Source organism: Monomorium pharaonis, chromosome 10, assembly GCF_013373865.1.
Source record: "Monomorium pharaonis isolate MP-MQ-018 chromosome 10, ASM1337386v2, whole genome shotgun sequence".
NCBI classification, from domain to species: domain Eukaryota; kingdom Metazoa; phylum Arthropoda; class Insecta; order Hymenoptera; family Formicidae; genus Monomorium; species Monomorium pharaonis.
In genome coordinates this window covers 4984222-4997538 of record NC_050476.1, presented here as the reverse complement: position 1 = coordinate 4997538, position 13317 = coordinate 4984222, and the positions used below count along the sequence as shown (strand labels likewise).

General features: G+C 37.2%; 1 protein-coding gene across 13 annotated transcripts in view; it reads right to left on the bottom strand.

Annotated features, from left to right (window-relative positions):
* The window catches only part of LOC105835207, a 317882-nt gene that overhangs the window by 111025 nt on the left and 193540 nt on the right, over positions 1-13317 (bottom strand). For all 13 annotated transcript variants that reach the window (XM_036292968.1, XM_036292969.1, XM_036292971.1 and 10 more), the window contains one exon: positions 653-769. In XM_036292968.1, coding sequence (XP_036148861.1) covers positions 653-769 — 117 coding nt within the window. The remainder of the gene's footprint in view (positions 1-652; positions 770-13317) is intronic.

The window sequence follows — 13317 nt, the reverse complement described above, 5'->3', positions numbered from 1 at the left end:
TATTGTCAGTGGTTTTTCAATAAAAACTCACGAGTCACATGAAAATGTACATGATTGTGTATGTCATATTTATTACTAATCGATTATCGATATTTTATATCATCAAAATAAATTTTAAAAACAATTTTGTCAAAAAGAGAATAATAAAATTTAAATTTACGAATAAAAATTCTCCGGAATATAAATAAAATTCTGTGATTTTCAAGAATAAAGAAGAAAGTTCATGAAAGTTCTAGGTTTTCTCGGTTTTTCCCGGTAGTAAACATCATGAATCTTACATTCTAGATGCGGAAAATTTTATCCTACATAAAAACATACTTGTACGCAACTCTGTCAAGATATACGAAATAATAATAATCTTCACTGAATATTTTCCCGAAAGCAGACAACTTGTTTAAGATTACTCTTGTTGCGTTAACAAAAATGTTAAGGTACCATTATAAATACCATTACAGTACCACTGTAAGTGCTTTAAAGACTTCTAATTTTATATGTGTAAAATGGAAAATTTTTATGTTCAGATTGTAAAGAAAAATTAATGGTAATTAGAGCGGTGCGTTCGAGTAGGAAACTTATTGCTTTTAACTTAACGAAGTAGCAACGCAAAAACCGTTTGTAGATTGAAATGAAACGATGAAAGTACTGTACTCACTGCATATGTAGAGTCGCGACTGACTTGTCCGAGAAGAGAACAACCGGTCGGTCGAAGCGTTGGTTCCGACCACAAACGCGAGCACTGCCCTCGAGCTGAAGCCACCCGCCCTCGCACCTGCAACAAAAAGACGAGACCACTCAGTAGCTGTCCGTTAGAGCCCTAGGCGCACAAACTGATACTGACTTTCCTGTCGCTCGCTAAGTAATTTCGGCAATTTTCGAATCGACTTTGTTGCATCACACTACCTACATAGAGATGCTAACTCGTTCCAAGAATGCAAAACGTTATGGAATTTTTCCCGCCGAACGCTACGGCGAGTTGAATTTTATCTCGTTGAGTTTTAGAAAAGATGCATATTTTATTGTGAAGTCGGGTAAGAATTTTCTACTGTTATCTCCGAGTCCGGAATATTCAAACTGTTTCCGAGGGCACAGCTTTCGTCAAGATACAATTTTTTTACGCATATTCATTGCGCTTTCCTCGCATTTGTTACAACTACATATTAAAATTTATTTTGTTGTTGTCTCGGAAATATGCGAGATTCTCAGTCTCCCACGATGAAGAAAAGAGAAAGTCTTTCATTTTGAAATCGTTTACTTTACAAAGTGGTATCTACGCTCAACTTCAGGTATACGTGTTCCGAATTTGATTTTATTCTCCGTGATGTTAAGACTGTACTTGCTATTCCAGATTGAATTTGGTAGGAATCGTATTTTGAATCCAATATGTGCGAAGTTTAATGTAAACTAAGTTTCGCCACGTACAGCACAAGTTTCACTTTGCTTAAATTAGATTGTATAAAGTAGAATTGAATTTTAGGTTCCGTCCGAGGAAAATGTCGGTAGTAAATTTAACAGAGAGCTCACAATATGAGAAAAGATAGAGCAGATTAGGAAAGAAAAGTGCAAAGGTTATTGACGAAAATACATTTGCTTAATTCAAGTAGAATTAACTGACTGCCTCAACGTTACTTATCAAGAAATGTTTTAAGTGAATGTGAAAAATATATATGCAGTCGGCTGAACAAGTTATTCGCGTTATTTTTAATAAACAATTAGAATTGCTACACATATATTCACTAACATACAATAAATATTAAACTATTATTTAGCTTAGTATAGTTTTCAGTTTTCATCATACTTATAGTATTTTTCTTTCGAGATTATGGAATTAAAATAAAAATGTAGATAATGTGCATAAATATATACATAAATACGCATTTTTCCTCAATTTTATTCAATACGCTTGCAAAGTTGTTACGTGAATTACGCTGCTAATTGTCTTTATCAAGGATGGGGTGCTTCCGATAATAACGTTTCGTTGGGTAGACGCGCGATCCTGTACGACTGGGGAAAAACGATTGCCGGCGAGGGTCGCGCTGAAATTACTTCTTCGATTACGAGCAACTTCAAAGGATTCGTTTTCCCGAGGCGTCGTCAACTAGGATTCATGGGGTAGGGACGAAATGAGAGAACCCGGTGAGGGGTGAGTGAGCAGGGTGGAATCGGATGGTTACGCAACGAGTAATACGCAACGAGGGAATCATGCTGATTCAATCAGACTTGCCGTCTCGCCTCACCTTCGTAGGAGGGAAAACAGACGAAATGCGACATCCTACGCTCGGTTAATTATCATGTATCGAGATTCCAGAGAATTTTGCGGTCTCGAGAAACCTCCTACACGAGAAGTTTATACAGATTATACCTCTTCTACATAAATATTATATAATATTGCTACAACGTTACAATGATTATAAGGCTGCAGATAAAAAATTGAAAAGTTTTAATTACATTTTTAAGAAGAAATATATAATCAAAAAATCAAAATATTTATAATTAAAGCTAATCAATATTATATTAAAGTTTCGAATAATTAACCAGTGTAGTCTAAAAAAAATAAATAAATAAACAAATCAAATTTCAAATTAGAGTTTATACATGGCCTCTTATAACAGACATATATACAATCGAACAATTGATATATGATGTTACTTTTTAAATTTCAATTTTAATACACATAAAAATTTCCGATATACATAAAAATTATATGAATAGTTAAAGCAGATCTTTTTGTATGTCCTTTCACAATTCAATTCATTAATCATATAATTTTCTCTATACAAAAAGTTAATAAAAGTATGGTTATAAATTAAAAATAATTTTTAATAAACTAAAGAAATATAATGGAAAATTTACCAACGTTGTTAAAAAAACAATTTAAAAAATTGTTAGAAAGATATTAATTAAAATATAAAAATTAAGTTATTGTAGAGGTATAGGTAAGCATTAAAATATAATATGCGATAATATTTGATAAGCATTGAAACATTAGCTGTCTACAGTCAACGTCCAATCGTACAACCATGTCTAACATTTTAAACAAATCTAAAGAATAAACGACAAAATATTATTAATAGTTAACAGAATATTTCATTAATTTAATTTTATGTCGTTAAAACTAGTAGCGATTCTCACAGACTGCAAATACGCATTAAAATGTCAACAATTGTTATATTCCCAATAATCGTACGTCATTTTTAATTAAGATTGTATCAATAGTTCCTTAAAATATGATATTTCAAAGAAATTGGCAGGTTGGCATATCGTAATTTGCTGACATCAAATTATCTGCGGTCTGCAATATTAATTAAAAATTTAATTAATTTTATCCAGTACTATCGTACTATCGTACGAAAATCTGATAGACCAGGAAGGTTTGGTGCAGTAAGTATCAATACATTATAACGCAATTTGAATGTGTGCCGGGACAATCGGTTCACGCAACCTCGATTCTGCATCGTGGTTCGACAGGATTAATAGATACTCATATTGGATGCTCAGGGCGGTCTTGCTTAACATCAATAACGTTAATTAACATATCAACGAGACAATCGCGGAGACGTGTATTCTCCATGGCAATACCTTTGGCCTCCTAGGGATCGCGTCCTTTATCTCTGTATTGGCTCATTCAAATCTTGATACAATTAGTGCAATGTATAGATGCTCGGCTTGCCATTGTTGCATGAAGAGACGGATATGTGCTACCATAGTTCATCATTGTGTCGAGCGTACGCTTATGAATTAATTACTTGCGAGCTTCGACGGGTGGCGCGGATCCGATCGTTGTGCGATCCTCTTCGATCTCTATTGGTGCCCGAGAGGTCATACATCTCCGCGTGATCCGACTGGGTCTAACTTCTGATCCGAGTTACGATGCCGTTAACGTCCCGCGGAGAATACGAACTTGGTCGGATGCAGCATCTTTTATGAAGAACAACGCTTCTCGGATAAAGAACTTCGAATAGCCGACTTTCACGGTACACGGATAAAATACAACTCTGTCTTATTTTTAAGGTACAGTAAAACACGATACGTTAATGATGTGATAATTTAACTCGTACGTACGCGATCGTATGTAAGATTGTAAACTTTGATTGCATACTTTATTCGATATAAAAATTGGAAAAACATCTAGACGCGACTTGAGGTTTCAAAAATAAAGGGGAAAAAAAGGACGTTGATAAGTCGATAAGTAGTACACAGAGCAGTAGAGAGAACAATGAAAAGCGTGACTGACTGGTACAGAATGGTATCAACAAGACATAATAAATAATTGAAGCGCCACGTGGCTTGGGAAGATGAGCTCGTTACTTTCAACCCGTCTTTTTCCGTCCCAAGAAGAAAGATATTCATTTTTGATGTGGTTTACGCGAGTAGGCTCTACTTCGGCTCTTTCTCCACGTTCGCGCTCGAAACTTTAAATCGTATCGGAGACACGTATCCGTTACGCGATTCGATAAGAAGCTTTCCGCCCCCTCACTCTCGTTAGACATGCAACGTGGAGAGACAGGCGGGCGCAAAGTATATTGTCGGAGAATAAAGGATATCGGGGATCGTTACAGCCGCAAAAGGCGCGGGGAACGGGAACGGACGGGGAGAAGCAAAGGAGCGGAGAATATCTGACGAATAGCGGTATTGTCAATTATGCGATGCAAATAAGCAAACGTCACGCCGCATCAGCAATCCAGCGGGAGTTTGCGGCTCTTGCGTATTCAGGGGGGTCCGCAGCTGTTGTCTTTATTATTTGAGATGTACAATGCCTTTGCCGGTATTGTACGAGCAAGCTGTCTTGGAATTGCAGAAAGACTCGAGGAAGAAATAAACATGGTTACTCATAGCAATTGCCTTCATTGCCTTCGTTCGAAGTTCTCGATGAACTGATCATAATTCTATACATAAGGCGCAGCGAATATATCTACGATTTTTGAAAGAATTTACCAATATGTTATTGGAATGGTTTATTCGTGCGAGTGCATCTTATTTCCGAAATTGTGGCAGCTTCTGCTCAGCACGAGTATGTATTCAAAGAAGATAGAAACAAATAAGTGGAATCGCGTCTCGAGAAACCGGAGGACAAAAGGCAGACGCAAGAGAGACGCATCGCAGAGAGATTTTATCGTGCTGCTGATAGGGCGATATAAATAATTGAAATGCCAGGTTGCGTTGGAATAAAGACGGAAGCCGACGCTCTTCGGCACCACCGCCACTCTTCGTGCCATTCAGTAACGTCGAGTCATCCCCTTGACTCGCGATCCTCGGCGTTTCACGTTTCGCCGACTGCATTTGGCATCTCGTGTCCGGCCGTGAAAAGCACGAACCGGCTCCCCGTGCTCTTTCTTCTCGCGCCACGCCGCGCGCCGGTCGGATACCGCGGCGGGAGGAAGAGCGAGGAGGAAGTCCGCCGAGAGATCCGACGGACGATTCGCAGGAAATTGGATGCTTTTATTTCGCGCGATTTTCTCTCATGCAGTGGAGTAACGTTCCACGCTTTCTTTTTCCTCCCGTTCTTGTACAATTCGTTCATCCCTCTCTGTCTCTCTCCGTACGACGAACCGTACCCGCGACCGAAAGATCGTAACGATTTCTCGAGGGCCGGCATCCGACCGTTCTGGATTTTCGGTTTGTGAATCGACTGTGCTACTGTTCTACGGGATGTAGAAGAAAAGATTTCTTCGCGCTGACATAAGCTTTCCCTTCTTAAGATAAAAGAATAGATCTCTTATACACACATAGAGAATTTTTTGTTATACTTTATCGTAAAATTCGCTATAAAATTTAACATATGTAATCAGATTAGAACAACTTAGCAAATATATTATGGGTAACAAAGTAGACGTTTTTGAAATATACAAAAAATATTTTAATTAAAAAGTTACTTAATAAAAATTTCCATGCGGCATTGTAAAAGACAAATTTTTCTCATATGATGATACACGAAATTTATCTCTACATGATTATATATTTAACGTCTTATACACACACAGACTTAAGAAAACGCTTATCCTAGGATTCAAAACCAGAATCTCTGGCTATCATAAGTGAGATTGATAAATGTGTTATATGGTAAATATTAATAAATCAGAAAAAAATTACATAAAAATCTTCTAGATATAACGTTGTCCTACGACTATAATAATTTTTTTTTATCTTATGAGAAACTTGTCTTCCGACAGCGCTTAATAAAAATCTTGAAAGAAGAATTATGATCTGTTAAGAATAAAAAATTAATTTATAGTAAAAATGGTATATATATACATATGTATAAAATTCCTAGAAATGATATACTGTATATAAATAATTTGACAATCAAATAATTAGCTTTTGTATTGTGTGATTTTTCTCATAGTTTTGTTGCACTTTATTTCTTTTTTTTTTTCACGACAGTCGGGCGATGATAGCACCGCAAGTTTCATCGCGTGCACGTTTTATATATGTATATAAAAGAGCACGAGAGCACGCGATACGAAAATTCTCACCCCTCGTCTTTCTCTTCTCGTTAATAAGAATTATCTTCCGTACGAAAGTGGTGTCTCGTTAGGTTATATAGGAATACAAGCGAGATTTCTCTCGTAGCGCGCAAGGGTTTTGTGGACTACATCTAGAGGGAATATCGTCACAACGTCGAGGGGAGTTACGAAACACTCGAGTGCAATTTAGGACAGCGCCCTGTCTCCCGGAGTCCCTTATAATCGCGCTGGCTCACCGGGGTATAAAACGGAAACTCGTGGACCGTGCTTCTTGGCAGTATAATGCGAAACAGACAGACCTCGCGTTGCATGGAAACTTCGAAGTCACAATTGCAGCTGCAGTAGTGACGTACAGAATCTCGACTATCTGTAAGTACACGCGTATACTCGATCAGCTAATGAACATTTCGAGAGAATTTTATTCGACCAACATAATTGATATTGCAATATGTAATGAATAATTACGTAATTAACAATGTTCTCCGTCGAAATTGATGGCTTTAATTCGGTTCTTTCCATGATTTATGCATAACTAAATTGTCAAATATTTGTATTTATAATTAACATATAATATAAATAATTAATAATACAAATATTTGCATAATTTATAAATAACTAAAATATAAAAAATATAAAACCTTAATTTACAGAAACTTACAATTGTTTCATAATAACAAATTCGACAGTATATATATATAATTAGAGCAACAGGATTTTCATTGTGTCTGATAAAACAATAGAATCTGGAATTTTACCTCAATAATAACATCATTTGTTAAGACATGAAAGAATCTCGATAAGCGCGCAACGCCACTTCGTCGGAAGGACACGTTCTTGTCGAAATCGCTGTCAGGCAATGTGAAGATGGCAGGTCCTTGGCGCCGCCTCCTCGAAATACCGTGCAATTTAGCGCGTCTTGTCGCGGAGTGCCTTAATCGCGGTCGAGCCTCCGAGTGGAAAACGGAGTAGCGAGAATCCCGGTCCTGTGTACGTTCGTAACACACGTCCGCACATAACAAACACGCGCTTGTGTATATACGTCTCGTGGATAGCCCCGGAGAACGCGGAGGAAAGCTGGCTAGACGGTGAGAAGGTTGCCCCGGAGGCAGCGCCAAGCTTACCGATGTCAGTCAGTCAACCGGAAATCGCTTACCGCGCCCAGACCATCTCGTATTTTACATTTCCTCCCTTCCTCGAGCCCGTCATCCGCCGTTCCACCGACCAACCCCGGCGTTTCGCCATTCTGCTTGCACAGCTTTCCATGTCTTTTTCATGCTGTACCCTCTTTTCACCGGAGAGAGGTGCGAACCTCTCTGTCGGCAACGAGGGAACGGAGTTATACTGCAAATCAATTTACTACGGGCATTCGGACGGAGCCCCCTCGTTCCGAAGGGCAGATTATAAATTTAAATGTAAACCGACGCGTCCCCCGAGGAGCAAAAGTGAAGAACGCTCCCTCGCAAGTACGACTGAGAATGATGTAGCGCGAGTCGGCGGTTCGCCCATCGCGTTAGAAAACACCGTAATGCCTTGGACAATAGTGATCGAAATCGCATTATCGCCATATAGCGCGAGAACCTCATTTATAATGTATTGTAACTATACATCATTTCCCTCCTCAGCGCTAAAAAAAATTGTATTCTCGACTTGAGAATTTCTCTCTTATTTTCATAGTAGCCTCTTTTAAAATAAACACCAAAAAAATTTAACATCAGAGAAAATTTTTGTAAAGGATAAATTAGTATTAGCAGATATTTTCTTGATTTTTATAAGAATATCTAAACAAGATGTGAGATTTTTACAGATAAAAATTTTATAAGTTTTACTCTAGGACTGTTTTTCTACAAGTATGCAAGGAAAATATTGAATCCCTTTTATTGGAACACGTACTGTTCTCCGATCATGAAAATTACAAACTAATAAAAGTTATAAATATTAATTTTTAAAACATGTATGTTGTATGAGACAATTCGGTTAGCTCTACAAGTCACTTTTATTACAGTTACTTTTATTACAGTCCCTTGCATTAATTAAATATGTTATATGATGTTTGAAGTTTTGAATATCAAACACTGCACTGTAGTGTGTTAAATGATAACGATATAATTGTTGCAAACATTAAATAAAACATGATATGCAAAGAATATCACGAATCCAGAAGTTATAGAAAGAATATTCTTGGTTTCAAAAGATATTCTAGAAAAAAAGAAAATTATTTTCATTCATTAAGAATATATGTTAAAGAATATTTTAAAAACTTGCAAAATATTATGCTATTTTTTAAGAAAACAATATTTTTCGGTATATATAAAACTGAATTGAATAAATTGCGACAATCAAAAGATACTTGAATTCAGTTCATTATTAAATTGATTCGTTATAAAATTTATAAAAGAATAGTTGCAATATCTGTGGAATAGTCATATATATATATATATATATATATATATATATATAACATCAAAAAATTCAATTATCTTTTTAATTCAGATAGGAGGTTGCCCGTTTTACGGATTTAAGTAAAACAAATCGGCTTAACCCGGAATAATGTTCGCTGACGATGCGTCAATAGCAAAGCCAACTGAGAGATAAATCCATTTACTGCAATACGCGCAAGCGTGCTGTAATTCGTTTTCGAACGGCTGAGTTCGTACGACAGGAAACACTTTAATCTCGACTCTCCAAGCGGTACATTCAAAAATGTCAATTGATTTCTGACTGCGTGAACTGCATTTCAGTTTGCTTTCGCCATCAAATTGTACTTGTGCTGCCGTCACCCAAAACAAATCTAACTTATCTAACAGACTATAGGTATAGACTAGAAGAATCTTTTTAAATAGTGTAGTTTGTTTACAAGTAGTCTTTTATTAAAGAATCATTAAATTTCTTTAAATTCCATCAATTAATTCATTCAAGTTCGATGTTTCTTACTAATGCAATATTTGTATGTATATCTATAAAGCTGTGATAAATATTTACTACTTCATTATTGTCCGGATTTTTTACATTTTTAATGAAATTTACGCAATAAAGATATTTACTGAGATACGTTTTTTTAAATTTTTCCGCGCGTGTCCCGCTTTTGCTTCGAAAATATGGAAAATTATTCATCTCCGACATTTCGTGGAATCACCGCTGGAATGAAAATGTTAGTTTCGCTGAAAGTGGAATAAATTACTAGTAGATAGCTCTATACGCAGACAAGAACCACACTCTCAGCCGCTGTGCTTTGCACTACCTTTGGTACATGTTAGTCTTAGTACATGTTGGTATAGTTTATTCTGTGTTGAATGATTTTCTTGTAAAAACGATAAAACGCCGGTATAAGTAACTGATAAAGTTTTAAAGGTACATTGACCTCACTATACAGAAAGGAAAATCGATAAAGGGCAGAGTCTGTGCTTTCGCACAACTGCCATAGCAAAACCGTAATAAAATCTTCATCTATTTCTTCATCCGCTTTGTTAATAACCTTATATATAGCTGCATTTAATAACAAATGTTATCATCCGATACCGGAATTAAAAATTCAATAAATGGAAAAAGATTAAAACACTCACTAATCAAGCAGTAGAACTTGTGTTGTAAAAAAAAAAACACAATTAAAACAGATTTGTTTTCAGTGTTGTTTATGGTACAAATGTAATTAAATATAGATATTGGAAAAAATTATTACAGTACTTGAAAATTTGTTTTTACATTACCGAGAATAAGTGACGCATTTTAAGTGGTACGTCTCAATAAGAGATCAGACGGTAAGCCATACTTCAGTAACGAGTGATATATCGAGAGATTAATCAGACGGCGAAGAATCGTCTGACGTTTAAATAGCGGCGAAATAGACATTGCAATAATTTTGTTTAAATTGTAAAGTCAGCGACTGTTCAACACGTCGTTAAGTTGATCACCTCGGATTGTAAATCGTGAGCTTCGATTCACCGAGCCATGACAATTGGTTAGTCAAGACTTTTATTTACTTCAGTTCCAATTACATTTACGCAATAGACTTTAACGAGCACTCTCTGCTCTTAAAATGTAAATTACGCAAATATATATATATATATATATATATATATATATATAAAACCGACAATTAGCTTTCGTTAAGAAATAAGTATTTCGCAGTTCGTCCTTTTTATCCTCTGATAATCAAGAATCAAAACTCCTCCCGCGAACTCTTACGTTTTGACGACGATCTCGAGATGCTTAAGAAAATACAACTGATAAAATTGTATCTCTTCGAGAGGAGAACATTCTATCGAAGATTTGACTTTGATCGGTCGATGAGAACAAAAAAAGTGCAATTGACCGGACTACGCTAAGATCCACATAATTTTCTTGTAGCTCTTTCGTCGAATAAATCAAGGTAGATTCTTTTCTTTCTCTCGGAAACGATCTGCTGTACGCGGGTCTTAAAAGAATAACGAGGCCGCGGAACGGCGAGAGAAGGGCAAAAGGGGGGTTGAAAGAGAAGCGCTGAAAACTTTTTTCACTTTCCTACCTTCCACACTCCGGCGGTTCCTGACTCTTGCTCTTTCTCGTTCATAACGATGGGACGTACGCCCATTTGGGCGTCAGATCCTCGCGTATCCATGCCTGGATTTCGTGACCGGAAGCCGTCAGGCTTGTATCAAAGTTTCACGTGTGTTTTTGACATCCGTCTCGCTCTGGAAAGTAGTGCTTGAAAATAGTACGCGCGATGTTTGTCAACGTCGTGCCGCTGTTCTCGAAACCATTTCCTTCGTCTTCTCCGGTTGACGTTTGTGGTTTGTGTGATTTCAGATTATCGCGAGGATAACGAGATATGTGGCGGAGAGGACGGAGAGGGAGGGACAGAAAACTTTGAGTACGCGCTATTTTTAACGCCTAACGGCTGTCCAAACAACCGTAACGTGATCGGCGGCTTCGGCGTCGACTGCGAAAAAGGAATGACGGCTATTTATCACGATGCTTGCCAATCGTTTTTATCGAAAATGCCAAAATACCCTTGCGGACGCACATGCACACGGACCAGAAATAAAAGTGATACATGCTAACAGTTTCCTTTTGAATAACATATAAAATAGAAAAATTGGGCTATTTGATTAAATGTTAAGGGATTTTAGTGCACGCTGTATACACGCATACACGGGTCATTTGAGGACGCAAACTGAGGTCGCCGAGTTGAATAATTGAGCCTCGGGTTTTATTAAAACATTGCCGCCAGTGGAATCGCAACGAAATGTATCTACGTAACCATCGGTGATTTATGCGAGTTATTTCGCGTTGGGACTACGCCCGTTACATCAGGTAGACGCGCGAGAGTAACGGAAAATGAGAGTACGGGGGAACGGTACATGTGCATGCACATACTAGGTGTTACGTAAAAAAAGAATCGTCCTTTTTACGCGCGCATATGAACCATTTACGTTCCGTCTTACATCTCTTTACGATAGCAATGTTTGGATGGATACAGGAAAGCCGATGAATACAGGAAGCTCACGCACGTCGAATCATTATTCTCCATTACATATCAGTATTATACCGTAACGATTAATTATTGAAGAATAAACAGTACGTACGGAAAAATTATATTTGTCGCCATTTAATAAAATTTGAGAACGATTCAATTTCTACCTTTCAATTTTTTGATTAAAATTATACGCGGCGGTAATCTCGATCAAATTTCGCGTTTCACCCAATACGTGCAGAGCACGAAAGCCTATTTTCCATGTACCATTACTACCGTCGGCGTTGTTCGCGTTCGTGCAGGGAGGATGTTATGGATGCGGCGAGCGTGAAATCAAATTTCTAACGATCAGAATGATTCCGGGCGCGGCAGCGTGCGCTGGTTAGAGGGAGGCAGCGCGCAGATCCACCCTCGCCGAGCCCTCGAAAATCGGACGACGGCCAAGCCGACGGATGCGAATCGGGTTTCATCGATCGGCAAGCCCGTTAATCCGGCGACGATCTACAGGGCACAAATCGCGCCGATGGTGCAAACGAGTACGGATAAGCGAGAAGTTTACCATTTCTGGCTTCCGATGTGACCCGATATGACCCGTAGGGTGCGTAGATTTGCGCGATCGCGCGTGAAATTTCGGCAACGCGCCAGATTCAATGGGAGCAATTTTACTTTTCATTAATGAGGCGCGTAATGAACTGTTAATTGTAAAACTCTCTAACGTGTTTTTTGTTATATTTAACCATAAAATTATGTTTATAAATGAATAGTGTCGTATGATTAAAATAAAATGCAAGTAATTTAATAAGTTCCAAAAATCTTGGCCCTGTATTTTAATTCAATACGATAAAGAACTTGAATTACGATCCGATCACATAGCATCATGTATTTCCATCTTCAATGAATTAAATGTTCGTTTTTACGTTATCCTACAAGCAAGCATAAGATTAATATCAATTTGAAAATTAAATTCTCCTCTTTTTAATAGCTAGAATAATAATTAAAATTAAATGTAAATTGCGTTTATTTAGCAAAAAAACCTTTCTCTGAATATCTTTCACTTTTAAAAAGAGTTTTTTCTGTCTCACACATATTATTATTTAAACTATATATAAATAGAATATATGACTAATATTATTAAGTTATACTGACGATACATCGACTCTTAATTCCATTAGAATTGTATTACAAAAATTTCAAATAAATTCAAGACTAGCAATTTCAATTATCTCGTCTATTACGAACATGGGTTTCCCATCTTCGCTTTTTCTGCAGTCGCAAAAAATTGCTGTCTTCTACCGTTCAATGAAACAGTGCACCGAGAAAGATCCATTAACTAATTTATTTCTGGCGAGACGAATTCTACTCAGTAACGGAACGTGTAATCAGCGGTAAAGTTGAGGGGAGAGGAGT